At 53.7% G+C, this 19,299-nt stretch overlaps 1 protein-coding gene across 1 annotated transcript; it reads left to right on the top strand.

Moving 5' to 3' along the window:
• Positions 1-831: 831 nt before the first annotated feature.
• MMP11 (matrix metallopeptidase 11) lies at positions 832-19,132 on the top strand. The gene is made up of 8 exons (XM_050318628.1): positions 832-984; positions 9,745-9,995; positions 11,173-11,316; positions 12,322-12,455; positions 15,181-15,428; positions 15,699-15,912; positions 17,212-17,469; positions 18,256-19,132. Exons 1-8 carry the CDS (start codon positions 868-870, stop codon positions 18,387-18,389), a joined length of 1,500 nt encoding a protein of 499 aa, XP_050174585.1. The 5' UTR covers positions 832-867; the 3' UTR covers positions 18,390-19,132.
• Positions 19,133-19,299: the final 167 nt, after the last annotated feature.

Genomic DNA, 19,299 nt, shown 5'->3' with positions numbered 1-19,299 from the left:
TTTACATCCTCAGTATGGTTCCCATAAAACAAAACATGAACTGATCACAGACAAATAAAGCACTAATAGAGTCCGGGATGTCAGGAAGCCTTACCCACTCCCTGCACACCAGCCCAGCCAGCTGGAGATCAAAGTTTTCTTATTTGTAATACATTTCTTGAAACAATTTGCAGCTAAACTCAGTCTACTGAGGGGATGCTGACACAGTCCAGGGCTTCTTCCGTAGAAACAGGAACCAAGAAACCAGATCTGTGCATTGCTGCCTCCACCTCCAGGTGGCTGAGCAGATAGAGGAGACTTTGGCATCTCCAAAATGGGGAGCTGTTCCCTTCTTTCCCCTCCCTCAGCATCTCACACAGGGAAAGGGTGAGTGAAGGGCTTCAGCAGATCCCTGCACAGGCAAAGCAGGGGTGCAGACACATTTAAACACAGAGATGAGCTATTCCCCATGGGGACTAGAGTGATCTCGACGGGCACGGAGAGTCTAAGAGGATTGTTTTCAGTCCTTGGTACCCATAAGCAGGAGAAGTGAAAGACACCTTTAAACGGACCCGTTTAAAGCCATCCCAACGCAGACAGGACCCGGGTGCACGGAGGCCAGGGGGCCGGTGCCGGGGAGGGGTGTGAGGGGGATCCCGCCCGTCCCATGTGCTCCGCCCCGCCGCCCCCCCGGGGGCGGAGCGGGGCGGGACGGACGGGACCCCCCCTCCCTCCCGCGATGCCGCCGGGCCGTGTCCCCCCGGCCCGAACAGCCGCGGCTCGGGGAGAACAAAAGGCAGGAGCGGGAGGAGGCGCGAGGAGGAGGGCAGGCGGTCGCGGTGGGGGGATAAAAGGCTCAGCGAGGACCCCCCCCTCCTCCTCTGCCCCATGTCCGATCCCGCTCCGCCGCCCGGCATGGCCCGTGCCCCGCTGCCCGCCGCCGCCTTGCTGGCCGCCGCTCTGCTGCACTGCGCGCCCGCCGCGCCCGCCCGCCGACACAAGCCGGTGAGTCGGGACCACCCGGTGCCTCTCTCCGTGCCCCTCGCCGCTCTCCGGTGCGGTCCCGAGGGCAGCATCTCCCCGGCAGACCCTCCGCTGAACGGGATGAGCCATCTTCCCCCCTCCACCGTTTCCATCCATCCCCGAGCCGCCCTCGGGTTGCCGGCAGGGGCAGCGCTGCCGGGAGACACCGGCCGCGGGACGGCTGACCCTGCCCCGGCTGTGGCCCCGCTCCGCGGGCTCCTCTTGACATGTTAGGGGAGGTTGCATAGGCGTGCTCCCGAGAGAAAAAGAGGGACCGGGACAAGGAGGGCTTAGGAGAGGACATGAGATCCCCTATGCTTTACAGGCAGCAGAGCACTCGCTGCTGCTCACCCCCCGCAAGCTGTGCTGGAAGTTCTGAGAAGTGTTACGGGGAGAGGAGACTAAAGGGATGAATCAAAGGCGCAGGCAGGAGAGGAGCAGCAGGGCTCTTTCTTCTTGCACATGCCTGCCCGATCCCAGCACCTGGGATGGAGCTGCGAGCAGCAGGGACTGCGGCTGCCGGAGAAGAGCAGCAGTGTGCGAGGGATTTGGGGGACGGGAGAAGACAGAGAGCTCCTTGTGCTGGGAATGTGTGCGTGCGTAATTGGGTTATTATAGACATGCGCTTCGCTGGTGTGCCATAAAATAATAACAGAGCAAATGCCCGGTAGCAGCCCAAGGGGATTAGTTCAGGTTCTGTCGATGGTTTTATTATCAGCTCTGTCATCTGAGTACTTTCTAACTTGGCTGCTAAATATGCTGTGGGCTGGGACTTGGCACAGAGCAGCCTTGGCCCCCAAAGTGCTTGTGTTTTCCAAATGAAATGTCACTGTGCTTGGCTCTGCTCTGCCTCTGAGGAAGGTGAGGCCAAGCACTCGGTGGTGGCACTCTGCACTCTAGTAATGACACCACTGTGGATTGCAGCCCCACTGGAGTGCAGCAAGGGAGGGCAGAGCTCCACCTGCGTCGAGCTGGAGACCGCTGGTTCCTGCGGGACATGGGCTGGGCTGGCAGGTGCCTCAAGCTCCGATGTGTGCAAGTTGTGAAGCTGCTGTTAATGAGGGGACCTGCACAGCCTCTGGTCCTGGTCTTCTTGCCAGCAAGGACCTGTGTGGGATCTCCAGGGAAGGGAGAGCCAGCCTGGGTTTCACACCACCTGATTTTCAGGCCCGGTCAGCTGTGGTGTCACTGTCCTTTTACCAGTGCTCACAGCTGCTGATGGACTGCAGAGGTTGCTGGGGCTCACCTGCCTTGGCCAGTGGGGAATTCCCCCCTTGAAGTGAGGAATACACCAAGTTGCTGGAGAGCACAGAGTTAATGTTAAGGGATCCAGGTCTGCTCAGGCTTCCTGTCCATCTAATCCACCACCATGCTCCAGAAGAAGGTTCCTCCCAGGTGGCAGTCTGGTTTCCTCCTCATCCTAGGCTAATACTCTGCATTGTGAATGCTGATGCTTTCCTCTTGGCTGGAGTAACTCCAGGTGATGCTCCTACAGGTATGTTTTGTTCAGGAATACCTCGTGCTTGTGTGTTTGACCAGCCATGTGGGGCTCACAGTTTTGGATCAGTGTATTTCACTCAGTCTTTGCAGAGATTGTGGCTTCATTGGTTTGGGGTTGAAAATGGACAGGTGATTTCCCATCCTTTCAAACAGCAGTTCTGTCATCCCAAATAGCTGCCCTAGTGGGTTCCTTATCTGGTGTCAAGGTTATTCTACTGTCTGAGGGGTAAAGCCACTTTTACCTGGGGGCCGTTCTCACATATGCTGTAAGTTGACAGCAGTGCACCCCGTTCCTCTCCTGGCTGGGGAACACAAGTCAGTGCAGGATAGCTGAGGTGGGATTGCTGGGCTGACAGGGACCCCCATGCATGTGCATTTGGCCTCAGTTTTTCTCTGCCCTCTCTTACTGGAGAACTTGCATCGTGTTCCCTTCTCTGGCTACTCTGAGTCTCTCTGCACAAAGGGATGTTTCCCTAATGTCTGACAGCAGCTAATTTCCTGTCTGGGCACCTTTTGCTGTTGGGTGATGAATGAGAAAGGAGCCAAGGGGCTGAGCTGGGAAAAGAGATTCACACTCCAACAAGACAGACAAAGGTGACTTCCTCGATCTGTGCTGGCAGAGGGGGTGGGCAAGGACAGCCCTCGGTGCTGCAGTGTGCTGCACCATGGCTATTTGTGCTCCAGTAACAAGTCACAACACCAGTAACTCAGTGGGGAGGGAATCAATGGCCAAGATTCATTTTAAAGCCAGGCTACAGGGCAAGTTGCAGGAAGACTTGTGTTCTTCGAGGCAAACCCTGTAGATCTCCTTCACTTCTGTATTAATGCCTAAAGAAAGGAAGAGAAAACTGAGAGCAGAATAAAGGCTGTGTCTGGTGTCCACTGTAAAACTTGAGAACAAAAGATCTGCAGTCCTCGGGGCTGTGCACGCGCAGACACTGAATTCCTGCATTGCTTTCAGCTCCCCTGGGAAATCAAAGTCACTCCATTTGCTGGGAAGCTCTCTCTCCGTGGAGAAGTGGTGGGCACCCTCCCAGCTGCCAGCGTAATCCGTGTCCTGCAGCTCTCACCCCGAATGCAGGAGGTTCCCCGCTGGAAGCACAGCGGTGCCTTCCCCGCAGCCCAGGAGCCGGGGAGGCTGCTTGCCTTGCCTTGCTCTGGGTTCAGGCAGCTCCCGCAGGAAGGGTTTGATTTGCACTCTTTGGTTTGGCTATTTAAATGCTACAGTCAGTGTTGAGGTAATTTTAGGCATGTTTATCTTCTGCTCTGGGAGAGACTCAAGACACATGTAAGCAGTTATTCTCCAGCGTGTTTGTTGTGTTTGTGCTTCCACATGCAACGCACACGCACACCCTGCGGTGTGGCAAGACCTGGGGGGTGCAGCTGGCAAAGCAGATCCGGGAGGGAGGAAAGGGCAGGGAGGAGAGAAGAACCTTGGGGAGGATCCCCCTCTCCAGCTTATGTTGCACTTTCCTTACTTTCCCCACACTTGTCCTGCCCTGGCACCACAACTCGTGGGGGTCTGCAGAAGAAGGGATGCACAGTATAGGACTTGTTTGAAAAGAATCTTCTGTGGAAAACTGGCCTCCAGAGAGGCTGGTCATCCTCTTTCCTACTGAGTAGCTCTTTCCTACTAATCTGAAATACGCAGACAGGTAAATGAAAGCTTCCTGGATATTCTTACACTGGGGATGGCTCGGCCTGTAATGGGAATGGAAGCATTGCTGACTTTGCACATAGCTGCCCAGCAAAGTGAAAAGCAGAGCACTTCAGGGGTTCACCGAGGGCCACAGACATGTTTTTAGAGGTTCACTGAGATCCTGGTGCAGATGAGTACCAACAAGGACAGAAAGGTGAACAGGTCTCTTCTTAGTAGTCTTTGGCAGGAGAGAGACATTACCATCTCACAGAAGTGACTCTGAAAATCAGCAGAGGGGGAACCCCCACCCCCCTGACATCTCCGGGAGATTGGGCAGGGGGAAAGTGCTTGTCTTGTGGGTGTGGAGATCCCAGACTGCACATCTGAGCATCCTGCACTCCCTGAGGGTAAAACATCCCCCCATAGCTTTGGAGAGGGCTGTACTGTGCTGGGTGACCAAACCCAGTGGGAGATATCCCAGCTGTTGTTCATGGCTCACCTTAGCTTAGATGTAACTGCACAATGAACAAAACACCTCAACCCCCTTCCTCCCCTGCCGGGAGTGTGCTGCATCCTAGAGCTGTTTCTTCGGTTCAAGGGGATTTCTAGGTCATCAGATTAAGGGTTCTTGAAACCTCTTGCTATCCCAGCATCCTGGGGCTTGTTTGCTCTGTAAGTACTCCTGTTTCTGGCAAACTGTTGCTTGGGTGACACTAGCAGTTTGGGTTTGGTGTTGTTGATGGAATAGACTCACAAATTGTCACATAATTAAAATGTCTGATAATAAAAATAGTCGTGCAGTGTTTATTCATTTGCTTTCTCTTGTTACTCCAAGGCCTGGTTCTTCTCATTCTGTCTGTGGGCATAAACATTTGCAGTCCATAATGTTTCGTGTTCAATGTTGCTTAGGAAAAATAAACATTTTCCTTTTTTTGTTGCCAACAACAACTACCACCAAGTAATCCGGAAACAAACTGTCAGGCCCCAGGAGGTAGTGCTGGATGGTGCCACAGAGTATGGGAAGTGAGTGGAGAGGAACATCCAACTGTATGTGCGTGGCCAGGCACTGCAGCAGCTCCTGTTTGGCTGCAGCCTTTGTGTTCTCCCTGGCTCTGTCTGCAGTGGGACTGGCTGCAGCCCAGTACAGAGGAGCCAGTCCTGTAGCAGAAGTATTTTGTGTAAGGAAACGATTCATAGTTAGAGGGGTTGGGAGACTGCCTTGTTCTGGAGGAGGTAGGATCTATAGATCTGGTGGCTTTGCCGAGGCATTGTTTCCACTAACAGTGCCTTGACCAGGAACACACTTAGCTCAGGGTCACACCAGACCATAGTAATGTGCTTCTGCCATGAAATTTCAGCTGCAGCATTAGCACCTTCCCAGGCCAGTTTGCTTCTGGGACACAACCTGACTCCAGTTTTACCACTAACCATCAGCTGTAGCTGCACTTTCAAATCCATTCCCTGCAAATCTGTGCTGGGCTGAGAGGCCGGCTCAGTAAAAAGCCAGCCATGGTACCCTGTGCATCAGGACAACAGTGCTGATCTCAGGCAGGAACATTGCTGTCAAGGGGGTGTAGAGCCCCTGGGGGGGCACAGCCACCCCACAGTGGACAGAAATGGGGTGAGTAATGGAAGAAAGCAGGGAGAAATGGAAAAGCAGTAACAGAAGGGATAGGGAGGTGGGAAGAAAGTCCATGAGCTCATTCTCCAAGAGAAGAGGAAACAGCCCCAATGACAGGAAATATCCAAAACTGATGGGATTTGTGTTGTAACTTGTCCAATCACTCCTGTCTGACAGGGAGAGGGGTCTCCTTTCATGTCCATGCTGCAGAAGCAGACAGGAGCCCAGGTACTTAGGTACACAACAGAAGACACAAGTTTAAGTTCAGGGCAGGCAGAGGAGGATGGACCCAGGCAGGGGAGAGCAGTGGCTTTGTCAGTACCAGGCACTGGCCTCACTCTTGTGCTAATTCAAACAGGGTGTTGCTGATACCCGACTGTAGCCGTGCTGCTCTGGCTGCTGCTCCTCCTGGGAGCTCTGGAGGGTGAGTGCTGCCCAACACAACGAGGTTAAAGATGCTCCTGGCTCCTTGGGATGGCTGGGATGCTTCCTGGGAAGCTTGGCTGGTGTTCATCTGGCCCCGGCAGACCCAGAAGTGGTGGCTGTTGTATCACAGCACTGATAAAGCTGTAAGGAACTGAGTGGGCAGCCTGTACCTCGGCTGTGGTTTCTGGTCTCCCGTGGGATCTGTCCATTCCCTCCCAGCCTCTCAGTCACAAGGCTGCAGGAAGAGGCACATTCTTTTTGAGGAGCTGTGACCAGCCTGCACCACAGCCCTCTTTGTGTATAGCTTTGCTCCTCCACTGTCCCCACCACTGGTCTCAGGCCTAGCAGCCCCTCTGTGCTCAAACTGTGATGGCATTTTGCTGCTCAGTCTCTACTGCAAAGCCCTGGCCTCTTCCTTGACTACAGACTGGCTGTTCCCAGGCACAGCGGCCACCCCAACTGCTGGTTACACTGAGAAAGGCAATGCAAGTGGCTGCACACACTCAGCCAGAGGCTCAAATATGTTTTGCACTCAGCTGGGCTGAACCCTGCCCTGAGTTGCAGGGGTTTTCCTCTGCTTTTGTGTTCAGCAATCCCTTCCCCTCTGCTGGTGGGATGGGGGATGCCCTGATAGGTACCCAGCAGCCAATGCCCTCCTCACCCTCTCCTTACGGGTCTGCACTACTTTCAGCAGCAGCACAGCCCTAAGTGAAGCCCTAAGGATACAGCCAGGGCATTGTACCACAGCTCTGAGAACAAAGCAAGCTTGGGGAGAGGGTGGGCTCAGTGCTGGGTGGGAAGGATACAACCTTAAGTGAGTGGATATGTTATCTAAACCCCGGGAAGTGCCTGCAGCAAGGTGTGTCCAGCCAAGGAGACCAAGATCTCCAGCCTGAGTGTCTCCTGAGCATTATTTGGCAAGTGGTTTCTGCCTGTCACATTTCCCCTTGCTGGCTGTGCCTGCTGTGGCATTTTCCAGCCCTTTCCTGCCATGGTCCTAATGTCGGTGTAGTGACGACAGGGACAGAGTTACTGTTTGTCCAGGGGCACAGCTCAGGGCAGCAGGGCAGGTCTTCCCCCTGCCTCCACCCTGAGCCATTCACAGGACCAGCCCTCCCAGGGCTGGGTCTCTGCACAGGGCAGGCAGGAGGGAGTAGGAAGGGTCCTGGCTAAGGCAAGGTGGGGTTTGGAAAGCTGGGATTCATGCCAGTAGCCTTGAGCTAATCAAAGAGGGGAAAGGAAAACTACCTCTGGACTGCCTCTGAACATGGGATTCCTTGGAGCAAGAAGGAAACAGGTAGTGTCTACTCTCTCTGGTCCTGCTCAGAGGAGAGTGGTGATCTCCAGTTTATACCAGTACCCCCAGCCTGTAAGGCAACTGGCCTTCCCAGGAGGGGATGTGCTTAGCATCATCCAGACAAAAAAGCAGGACTAAGCCCATCTGAGTCAGCCTCATCCTGTTCACCTACCTGGGCAGCTCCTGAGGGCTTCCCAGTGCTCCCAGTTCCACAGTGAGGGCTCTCCCTGGGGTCCATCTCCTCTCTCCCCATGTGCCTGGGAGCAGCTGTCCTGGTCATTCTGGCCCTGGGAAACCGGATGCATTCATCACCCCATGTCCTCTGGTGGCAGGACCTGCCTGTGGTGGCAGCCCTCCAGGCTGGGCTTTGGTGACACAGCTGCCATTATGTGCTTCGGTGTCACTGGGGCTGGGAGCAAGATGTTGGCCAGAACATGAACATTATCAGCTCCTCCTGCCAGCTGTCCTTTGCAGGCATTAGCTGCCAGCCCAGGCAGGGTGCCAGGCGGCTCTTAGAGAGCTCCTCTTAGAGAGACAGGTACCTCTGACCTGGCAGGGCTCCAGTGTTCAGCAGGAGCAGACTCCCCTGGGAGAGGCAAGTCCATACCCCCTCCTCCCACTAAAGCACTGGATGGATTCTCAGTGCCATGGTTGGAACTTGGGCTTTGCTGTTCAGGATGTAAAACGGCTTTTTCTCTCTTTGCATGGGTTGATGGTGCAGTTCTGTGCTGTGTGAAAGTGCACTGGGACACCAGGATTGTATGGATGGTTCTAAGGCAAAGGCTGGCAGGTGCCAAACCTCCAAGGTGTCTATCTGTCTGTCTGTCTGTCTGTCTGTCTGTCTGTCTAGGGAGGACAGGTCAGCAGGCTAGAGCGGTGACAGAGACATGAAAAGCCTAAACTGACATGTAGACACCTAAACTGCATGTTGTGTGACCTCCCTGGCTCCTTTGCCCATCTGTGCCTCCCTCAGTGGCACAGGGCCGCTGCAGAGTTGGGAGCTCGGTAGTGGAATTAATGCCAAGGTCTTCACACTTCATTCCAGCCCGCATGAATGGGCTCATTGTAGGGAACAGAGTGGTGGCAGCACGCAGATTACACGGCATCCTGGCAGCTCTGGCACCGCGCCATCCTGACCTTTGTGTCCCCGGCAGGGCAGCCAGGAGAGCTGACCTGGAAGAAGGCAGCTCTTTGCAGGGGAAGGAAGGGTACCCCTAAAGCCCAGGCCCTCTCTCTGAAGCCCTGTGGGACAGAGCCTGCCTGTCCAAGTAGAGATGCACCACTGCTGCATCTCAGCTCCTCCCGCTGCTCAAACACCTTTAAATTTGTCCGCACAAAATCAGGGAGAAAAAAAAAATCTGTGTTTGACCCCCTGCCCTGTGCAGCATGGTGACAGGGACCAAACACCTCTCACCCCACATGCCTCACAGCAGGTTGGAGACTACACCTGGGTTGTGTTTCATGGGGGCAGCACGGCCCTGCTGTCATGTGGGAAACCAATGGAAGTCAGCTAATTAGCATTAATTAATGTTATCAAGTGCTTTTCCAAAGAAATGTTGGAGAGCCTAGGACATCTTATCCCAAGCAGAGTCACTGGTGCAGTGAGGCAAGGGGATAAGGTTCTGTCCCTCCCTCAGGCAGTGACAGGGGCTGCAGGGACAGTTATTGGTGCTCTCTGCCCCATAGGCTGAGCTGTCAACCCCCAAATCCGTGTGTCCTGCTCTGCAGCTTGCTGTGTCCCCTGGCCATGCTGAGAGCCAGCCCACAGTACCAGGACAGCAAGGGGACACCACGGAAGTGACAACGGGAGCACAACTGTGTGTTGGGGTCTAAAGGCTTCCTCCCATTAATATCACCTCTCCCTGGGGCCAGGAGGGAATAAAGGATGTGGGGCAAAGGGGGAGAATTTACTCCCTCGTGGTTTGTTTTATACTTGAAGGGTCTGGTTCTCATCCACAGCTTGCAAAGTATTTCCTGCCGGCCAGCTGCCAAGGAAATGTGGACCAAAAATAGCCCAGTGCTTAGGGGGTGCCATGGCATGACACAGTGCCTCCCAGGTGTGACGTGGCCTGGGAGCAGCAGAGCCCAGGGGACAGAGGATGTTTATGGGGAGCAGTTTGTGCCCTAGCAGCAGGGGAACAGGCCCAGGCAGAGGTAGAACTCACCGCTGTGGGACTGCTGTGGGGAGATGTCCACTGACTCTGCTTCAGGAATTGTCTTCCCAGACGCTGAAGTCATGGCTTTGCTTTTGCCTTTTAGGACATGTCTCGAAAGCATCACACCTGGAAGGAGCAGGCTCCTTGGCTGTCCTCCTTGGTGAACGCTGTGGGGACTGGTGTGCCTGCCAAGGGCTTCCCTGTGGGCACGGAGGGGCAGGTGGCGCGCTGGAACCCCCCCCGCTGCGGCGTGCCCGACCTCCCGGTGCTGACGGACGGGCAGAGCGGGCGCAACCGGCAGAAGCGGTTCGTCCTCTCCGGCGGACGCTGGGACAAGACCAATCTCACCTACAAGTAAGAGAGGCCCCAAATGGGAGTCAGGCCGGTTTGCTTTTCCCTCCCCAAACCTCTCAGTCCCATGTTCCCTGGAGCACTGCATGCTGTGAGCTGTGGGGAGCCACATGCCGAACCACCAGCAGGGCTGTCCCCAGCACTTCCACATCCCCTCCCGTGCTCCATAAACACTGCTGCCCACCCACCCTGCCCCAGCACATTCTGCACAGCCATTGCACCAGCCCTCGGTCAGCTCCGCACCGACACCCCCGTGCACAGGCATTCACTTCTCTTCATCAAACCCCTGACACGTGCCAAGCTGAGCCTCCACCACCAGCCCTCTCCTGCTGCGCCTTTGCCTCCCCAGCCACCCCGTGGTGGGCTCACCTCACAGTTTATTTTAAAAAGATCTTTTTATTCAGCTGTTGTTGATGTTTCCGTAAACACGGCTTCAGTGCAGAGTTTTGTCCAAATCACCCCACACGTTCTCAATCGTGAATCTACTCAACAGGCTGGCAGGAGGGTTGTGCTGCCTCCCCAGCTGCCCTCAGGAGTATGAGTGGAGAAGTGAGCACTCTCGTATGGAACTTGACAGCATGTAAATCATCTTCTGTTTAATTCAGTGCAGGAGACAGTTCCTCACAGCATTAGGAGGCTGTAGATAACAGAAAGACTTCCCCCTTTTTTTTCTTTTTGGTCAACAGTGTTAAAGAAGGAAGCAGAGCAGAGCCTAACATAGAGCAACGCTGTTGATGGAAGGGAAAGAAACCTCCCTTTCAGTCTGCTCATATTTTAGGAGAGCAGAAGAGGTGACAGATGCTCTGAGTGAGCCCAGGTTTCCAGTGGCAAAAAATGCAGAGGTTGAGAAGAAGGAATCACAACACATCATTCCCTGGAATCTCTGTGGCAGTGGCCTCCTAGGGGACAGACCTGGGCAATGCTGTGGTACTTGACTCCAGAACAACACAGAAAGCAAAGCTCTCCAGGGAACTCACCTCTGGCCCAGCAGCCAGAGGGTTTCAACACTGATGGGATTTATCTGCTGCTCATGTTGCTTGGTAGAGGGTGCTTGTATGGATTGGAGATGTTTTGGTGCTGAGAGTGGCAGCCCCAGTGATGTGGATCCTAGAGCTGCTGTTTTCATGACAGCAGTGTCTGCAGGACAGCAGCTGCTCATCCAGTGTCTGTTGCCTTCCAGAATTGTCAGGTTCCCGTGGCAACTTGTAAAAGCTAAAGTGAGAAGGACCATAGAAGAAGCTTTGAAAGTCTGGAGCGATGTGACCCCGCTGACCTTCACTGAGGTGCAGGAGGGACGGGCTGACATCGTCATCGATTTCACGAGGTGAGCATGGTGGGCAGCAGCACCCTCCTCCCAGACAGAGGAGCAATGCCCTAACCAGAGCAGAGCTGCCAGCACATAACTTAGGCTCTTAAATGTCTGCTCATATTTCAGACGCTGGGATCTTCTGGGGTTTGTTGTTTTGGTTTTTTTATCAGTTGTGGGCTGCTTGGTGTAAGAGCAGTTGCTCCACACTGGCTGTGCACAGCACCATTACTGATCATTCATTAATTTTCCTGGTACATTTACATTTCTCTGCCCACAGGCTGCTTTCTTAAGCGTTTGTTTTGACTTTCCATCTTCGGGTCCTCCATCCTGTCCCTTGACTGAGCAACGTAACTGTCTGCACAAAGACAAATACAGTTTCTTGGTTAAGGGAATCTTGGCTCCAGGCCTGAAATTCCCTTTTGGCAAAACACGCACTGGGGCAAAGACTTCCCTGTGCTGCATGTTTGCACAGAATGAAGGAAGGCAGTGGAGGCTGTCCAAGCAGTGATGAGATTTGCATGCTGTGTATTTGCCTGTGCCTCCTTCGGCTCTCTCAAGTGGCCGCATCTCTCATGGGTTTCCCTCATTAGTTGTCAGTGGCTTGGCTTGAGTGAGGACCTGAGAGTTTGGCCGGGTTTGCTGCCAGCTGCCCCTCCACATCCCCCCACCAAGCAATGCTGACTTAATCTTGGCTTCAGCAGTCAGATCCTTAATTCTTTAGACTCTGTGGTCAGCTTTGGGCCGAAAGCTGAACAGGGGGAGGGGAGAAACATTCCTGAGAAAACATAAAAACTCCCCAGGGCTTGGTGTGACCGAGCTCTGCTTCCTCAGTGCCCTGATGCAGAACCAGGGTTGTGGCAATCAGAAGGGCTCCGAGCAGTTGATCTGACCTGGTAGAATGAACTTGGTATGAGAGCGAGAGCTGCTGTCTCTTTGCAGTGGGTCCCACCTTTGGCCTTACAGCACTGTTCACTGGAGGTACATGGTCTTTGTCTGAGCTGCAATGTGTCTTCCCTCCAGGTACTGGCATGGAGACAACTTGCCTTTTGATGGGCCCGGAGGGATCCTGGCACACGCATTCTTCCCCAAGACACACCGGGAGGGAGATGTCCATTTTGACTATGACGAGACCTGGACGATTGGGAACAACCTGGGTACGGTTCTGTTTCAAGGGGAGCTGTGGATGCTCCAGGATGCTTATCAATACACTTGGAAATTATTCCCTTCTGGTGTGAACAGGGACCCTGTAAAACTGAGAGGCAACAACTATTTTTGTAGCATGCACTGTCATCTCCGACCACTTACAAGCCTCCTGTTACTATTCAGGTCTTTTCATCTTTCAGCCACAGCAGAGCCTGTGTCCAGCACCAGGACTCTGGCTTCCCAGTGCGACTCCTCCTGTCTGGGGGGAGCAAGAGACATGGCTCCTCTGCCCAGCCACGTGCCCTGCCACTTGGGAATCACACCCTGCATTGGTAGGAGTCATTAGAAATAAAGCAGGGAAAGGATGAAGGAAAACTGAGGCTCAAGCACTGGGTGACACAGTTGTCTTCCAAGGGACAGCCTCAGCCCCGGTCCCTGCATGCATTGTTCACCATCTGCTCTCAAACAAGTCCATAAAGGGAAACCACCCAGGCTCCAGCTCTGTTGCCGTGGCCTGGGAATGCTCTGACCGTAAACAACACCACATCCAGTCAAGACTCTTTTTTAAATTTTTGCTAATAATAGATCTAAGCTGGTAGCTCTTTGCTCGGGCACTCAAGGTCTGGTGTCACAGTATCTCATGAGATACTGCAGTACCGCCTGGGACCATCTGGATCAGTGCCCAAAGCATCAGTTTCTGGAAGACCCACCAAAATTAACCCAGGTCAGCTCCTCCTCCTCCTTCCCAGTTTATCTACAGGGACAAAGAGACAATCACAAAGCCCTAGTTAACCCCCTGCCTCTCCAGGGCTTCCCAGTATTTTGCCCATGCCAGTGGGCTTCCCTAAAGCCCACGTCATTGTCAGCTCTATGCCATCTTGACTGCGTGGGGCACAGGACTGTTGTGTCTCTGACTTTGCTCATGCCAACCCAAAATAAGAACCACAGAGCATTGGAATTCTTGCAGAAGCAATTCTGTTCCTGAGGGAGGGCTCGGCTCTGTCACTTTTCACCCTCTGTTGGGGTTGCCTGTGTTGTTGAAGAATTTCCTACATTCTCCTATAAAACAGTGTTGGAGGCAAAACAGGAACTGAAAATGGACACCAGTTCCCAACAGAATGCAGCCCTATTCCATGGCACCCCCGCCCCCGCACACACATCATCCATAAATAGATGTTGCAAAAGCTCTTAGGAGCTAATTGCCATTACTATGCTGAAAAGAGCTTTATGATATAAACATGGATAAATCCTTGACTCAGCTTTCAGTGAGACAGGGAAATCCTCAGCCTCATTTTACAGACAGGAGAGCAGAAGTGTGAGGAGGGCTAAGGTGTGCCCTGGGGTCACCCCAGGAAGTGGGACCCCACGTGGAGACCATCCATGAGGGACACAGGGATGGTCCCCAGCACAGCTCCTTCAGCTGTGCTGCTGTGCAGCTCCCCTGGAGAACCTGACAGCACAGCTGAGCTGCCAGCACTGGAAAGCATCAAGTGAGGAGCCTGCCAAGCTAAACAGAAGTGTCTGAAAGTTTGTAATAAGTCACTGACACAGAAATCCCACTTTCTCATCTGACCTAGATGTGTTGATTTAATCAGGTCAGTGCTGTCCAAACTCATGGCTTACACGTAAAACTGACCAGCGGAGGAAAACAGGGGCTCACCTTCCCCTCCGTCCTTCCCAGGCGTTCCTCCCAGCTGTATCCCCCTGTCCCACCCGGTGCTGGTGCTGAGAAGTGACCTGTTCCCCTGGAGCCAGCAGGGAAATCCTGCTTGGAACAGCGAGGCTGGTTGACTCACATCCCTGCTGTTCTCATCACTTTGGCTGCAGCTTGGAGGATTTCTGGCTGAAGGCAAGTGAATGAATATGCTGGGACTTGTCAACAAACAGCCTCCACTCACAGGGAAATTTATCAGCTTCAAAAATGATCCACTGAAAGCTAAGCAAAACATGCCAAGTGATATATTTTTGCATACTGAATTCCACTTCCCCCCCCTCTCCTTTTCTAGATGCTCCAAGGTCATGTATTCCTAAAACGTGATCTCCCATAAATCTACTTGAGTCTGGCAAGGAAGTGTCAGGCCTTGACACTGGATCATTTTTTATGAATTTATTTCTAAATGTCACCTTCTTGACACAGTCACCACACAAGCAATAAATGAGCTCCCTCTGCTGTCTGTGTGACAACAGCCATTACCAAGTGTTAATTCTAGAGAGTTCCCTCACTGACACTGGTATCTTCCACAATGGATGTGACCTCAATGGGACAGAATACACTGCAGTTGTGGCCAGCAACTGCTGCAAGGCTGGGTGGACAAACACCAAACTTACCATCCCACCACCCACATCTGTAGGCCAGACTTCCTTCTCTGTTCAAATTTTTCCTTCCCAAAAATTCATGAAAACCCCTTTCTCCCTGGTAGCCCATGAGGTAGCAGGAGCCTCTGACAACAGGATTACAAAATTATCAACATTCCCAGGCTGATACCCGAGTGTGAATTCACTCATGGTGCCCCTGAATCCCTTAATTATGCCCTTTGACTCCTTAGAAAAAATACAGGACAAATTTGGGAACAACAGCCTGTGAGGATGGCAGTAGAGACAGATTTCTCTCTCCCCTTGTTGGACTCCTGCAACACACCTCGGTGCACTGTCCGTGGCTGGTAACTGGTAGGAGTACACCCAGGAGGCAAAAGCACATAAACAGATAAAAGCATTTCCCATCTTCTCCCATTGCAGGCACTGACCTTCTGCAAGTGGCTGCTCATGAGTTTGGCCACGTCCTGGGCCTGCAGCACACGGCTGTCTCCAAGTCCCTGATGTCTCCTTTCTACATCTTCCGCTACCCCCTAAGCCTGAGTGAGGATGACAAGCAAGGTATCCAGCACCTCTATGGGAAACCCTCACCGGATCCTGACCCAACCCCAACGCAGCCAGCAGAGCTGCCCCAGCCAGACCTCGAAACAAACGAGATCACCAATGTGGAGGTGAGTGAACAGCCCGTCTGCATCCTCCCCTGGCACCACGGCTGGGACTGCCCTCACCCGTAGGCCTGTTTGGTGCCTGTCTGAGCCAGGCCCAGACCCCACAGCTGGCCTGGGATATGCAGGGAGGGGATCTCTGGGCAGCACATGCCCAGCCAAAACTGGCTGAAAGCAGGGTAGTTGCCTGGACACAGGGAGTTCCCCTCTGCTGAACCCAGCCTGGGTGAGGGGAGTCCCATGAGTCCCAGCCCCTGACAAGCCATGCTTTGGCAGGACGTGCAGCCCAACGCCTGCCACACGGCTTTTGACGCCGCCTCCACCATCCGAGGGGAGCTGTTCTTCTTCAAGTCCCGCTACGTGTGGCGGCTCCGAGCTGGAAGGCTGCAGGACGGCTACCCTGCTCTGGCCTCCCGTCACTGGCAGGGGATCCCCAGCTCTGTTGATGCCACATTCGAGGACCCTCTGGGCAATATCTGGTTTTTCCAAGGTAAGAGCTGGACTGGGATCAGAAATGCACCTCAGTTACTGAGGGGTAGTCAGGACCCAGCAAGTTCCTGGGAGAATAAATCTTCTAGACATCCCCAGCAATCCAGTGATCCTCGTTATTTGTTTCCTTCTCTAATTAAATTTTTAGCAGATATTGAGGAGGGAAGGAGAACAAGGGGTCATGTTTATTTTAGACAGAGCCACAATATCCTGTTCTTCTTCCCTGGAACACAAACGTTTGTTATGAGCCTCTGACCTGGTAATGCTGCTGGCAGGGGAGAAAGAAGGAAACATTTGCTCCATCTTCCCAGCTGTTGTGGGAAGCACTGTGCCAGAAGAGAGCCCCAGCAGCTTTCCTGGCTGTGAAACTCCTGTGCTTGTGTCCCCAGAGCCCTGCTCAGGGGACGGAGCATCTTCTCTGCTCCTCAGAGACCTGGATGTGGAGCTTCTGTAGTACCCCATGATTAAATGAGCCTGTAGAGAGACCATGTGCAGAACCAGGCAACCTCCAGGCCACCACAGGGATTAAAAATGAAACCTCCTCCTGGTCATCTCTGGAGTTCAAGGCCAGCAACATATCCCATTTCAGCTCCACTGCTTTCTTTAATGTGGGGATGTGGAATGACATGGGTGGGCACATCCCGTCTACACTCCATGAGACCAAGTACCAAAATCACACCACATGGCTCTGCAGGCAGAGCTCCTGCATAAACACATTACTTAGCACCTGACCTGCACACGAGGATCTACCGTGCTGAAATTGGCAGGCTCCTGCCGTGAGTTAAAATGAGATAAGGAGAAAGTATTACATGCCCTAGGCTAATTACAGAGATTCCCATTTTAATCTAATCTGGAACTGTGCTCCCAGTCTCTATTTCAGCTTGGCAACTTCGTCCTGGTTTCTGCAGCTCACTCCTTTCCAGCCACATGCCCCCTTTGTGCCTGTGCATGCCCCAATGTTTTCCAAGTGCTGAGGTTGCAGTGTAGAGACTGGTCCCTCCAGCTAAGTCTTTTATAACTTCCACAAACAGAGAAAAGACAGCTGCTAAAAAGGAGCTTCTTTCTTCCACTGACACTCTCCAGACTGGACTGAGGTGGGAAGTCAGCTCCTTGCACTGACAGCATTTTGGGCACATGACAGTGAAAGTGTCCATGACACTAGTGGGGTGTTTGCCTCTCAGGCACAGCTTCCTCTGGGAGCTCTGCCAAGGCACCAGCTCCAGTTGCACAGTTCACTGCCAAATTATCAGACACCAAAGAGTTTCTGACACTTTGCCTCCCTTTTCTGTCTCCTCGCCAGATTCTCAATACTGGATTTACGATGGCGAGAGACGGGTATCTGGACCCACCCCGATTGTGGAGCTGGGCCTCCCTGCATCCCCTGTGCAGGCAGCTCTGGTGTGGGGGGCTGAGAAGAACAAGATCTACATCTTCAGCGGAGGCAACTACTGGCGCTTCAACCCTCACACGCGTCAGGTGGACAACATCTACCCCCGGGCCATGGCCGACTGGCGCGGTGTCCCGCAGGAGATCGATGCGGCTTTTCAGGATGAGCTTGGTCAGTGCAGCAGGGACATGGCCCGCTCTGGGCTGGGCACTCTGGCTGACACCACTGCCCAGCTGGAAGAACCGGGCAGATTTAGACATGTGGTAGCAGCAGACACGTCCCAGCCATAGCACATGTCATACAGTGTAGAGAGTGGCAGCTCTTTCCAGAGGGTAGGGAACTAAGGCTTCTCCCATGAAAGTGAGAAGTTTCATCATCATTAGTTGCAACAATCAACATATAAGTGTCTGATAGAAGTCAAGCATCTTACCAAGAAATGGTCACAGAGTCCTACCCACCTCCAACTGCTCCTGCCAAAGGAAGTGATGTAACACTGGGGACAGCCAGAGTGCTTGGAATGAAGGTGTGGTGAATGCCTCTTTCCTCCCAAAGGATGCAGTGAAACAACTCCCCACTGCTATCCAGATTCTGGGATAGCTTCCCCACAGTAACAGATACTCTGCAGCAGGACTTTGCAAGCTCCCTGTCCCCATTCAGGTCCTGGACATCCTCTGCCCTCTCAGGGCTGGGTCACTACATGGGTACAGCACATTTAAACCCACCAGGAAAGTAAAATAAAATCCATCCTGTTTACTCTTCCATCAAAACTAACACAGTACGAAAGAAAACTGAAAGACATAAGCCTGGTTTCAAGTGAAATCTTGACAGCAGCATCTCCTGCTTCTTCTGGCTCTCTTTTCAGTACTGCACATGCTGCAGAGTGACAGCTGGACAACACTGGGAAAGAACTCTGTACGTGTACCTTGTCTCTTCTAACCCTTCCTCTCTCATCCACAGGTTTTGCCTATTTCCTGAGAGGCCAAGATTACTGGAAGTTTGATCCAGTCCAGGTGAAAGTGCTGGAGGGCTACCCACGCCAGATCAGCCAGGACTTCTTCAGCTGTACACCTTCCTCCAACTCCTTCAGATGAGGGGCATGCCTGTGTCCTCCATGCTCCCCTTTTATCACCCTTACCTCCAGCAGCCACACAGAGGGTTCTCTCTGCCATTCTTGGCTTCCTTCCAGGCTCAGCATCTGACACAACATGTGCCTGTCACAACAAGTGACAAAGTTTGCTCCTCTCCAGTTCCAGCAGCCCCAGCTTCAGTTGCTATCACTGTAAAAGCAGCTGCCATGTTCTTTGCAGGCAAAAGAGTGGCCATACTCTTCTAGCAATAGCATCCCAAAAGCCATCAGGCCAGCCTGGAGTGGGATCATGCTCTCATAAATAACCTGGACCCCGTCCCGTAGAACTGATGCAATGGCATTTCCTATGTTTACATAGTTCACTACAGCAGCCCTTTGGTGCTCCAGACGCTGGCCAGGGAGGAAGGCTGCCCCAGCCCCAGCCAGGGGCTCTGAAGGACACTGACTGTACCTGCGGAGGGTGCGACGTGCGGCTGCTCCAGGGTCCCTTGGCCGGGGCAGCCACCAGGACTGCCAGGGCCCTGCCCAGCCCTACTCCCGTTTTGACGTTGTATCACTCGTACGCGTTAGGATTTTGTACCGATTTGTATATAGACAAGGGGCCCCTTCCCTCCCTCCCTCCCCTCCACGGTGCCGGGCGCCAGTGCTGGACACTGCCCCGCGCTCACCCGGGCGAGGTTCCCACCCCGGATCGCTCAGGATGCACTGACCGCTCCCGGACCGCTGTCCCCGGGCTGGCACCGCACACACCCGCCTCAGGCCTGTCCAGCCAAACCCCACCGGGCTGCGGCCACTCTCTTCCCTTTCCATTTTCCCACCCAGCGCAGCCCGGGTGCCCGGCTGGCGGCCCGGGATGCTCCGTCCGCCGGTGCCGCAGCGCGGGGGTCGCGGTGCCGCCGGCCCCGAGCGGAGCC

The sequence above is a fragment of the Myiozetetes cayanensis genome, unplaced genomic scaffold (genome assembly GCF_022539395.1).
Source record: "Myiozetetes cayanensis isolate MyiCay16 unplaced genomic scaffold, myiCay2020 scf21, whole genome shotgun sequence".
Taxonomy (NCBI): domain Eukaryota; kingdom Metazoa; phylum Chordata; class Aves; order Passeriformes; family Tyrannidae; genus Myiozetetes; species Myiozetetes cayanensis.
Note: the sequence above shows the minus strand (reverse complement) of the source record. Positions and strands in the feature narration are given on the sequence as shown.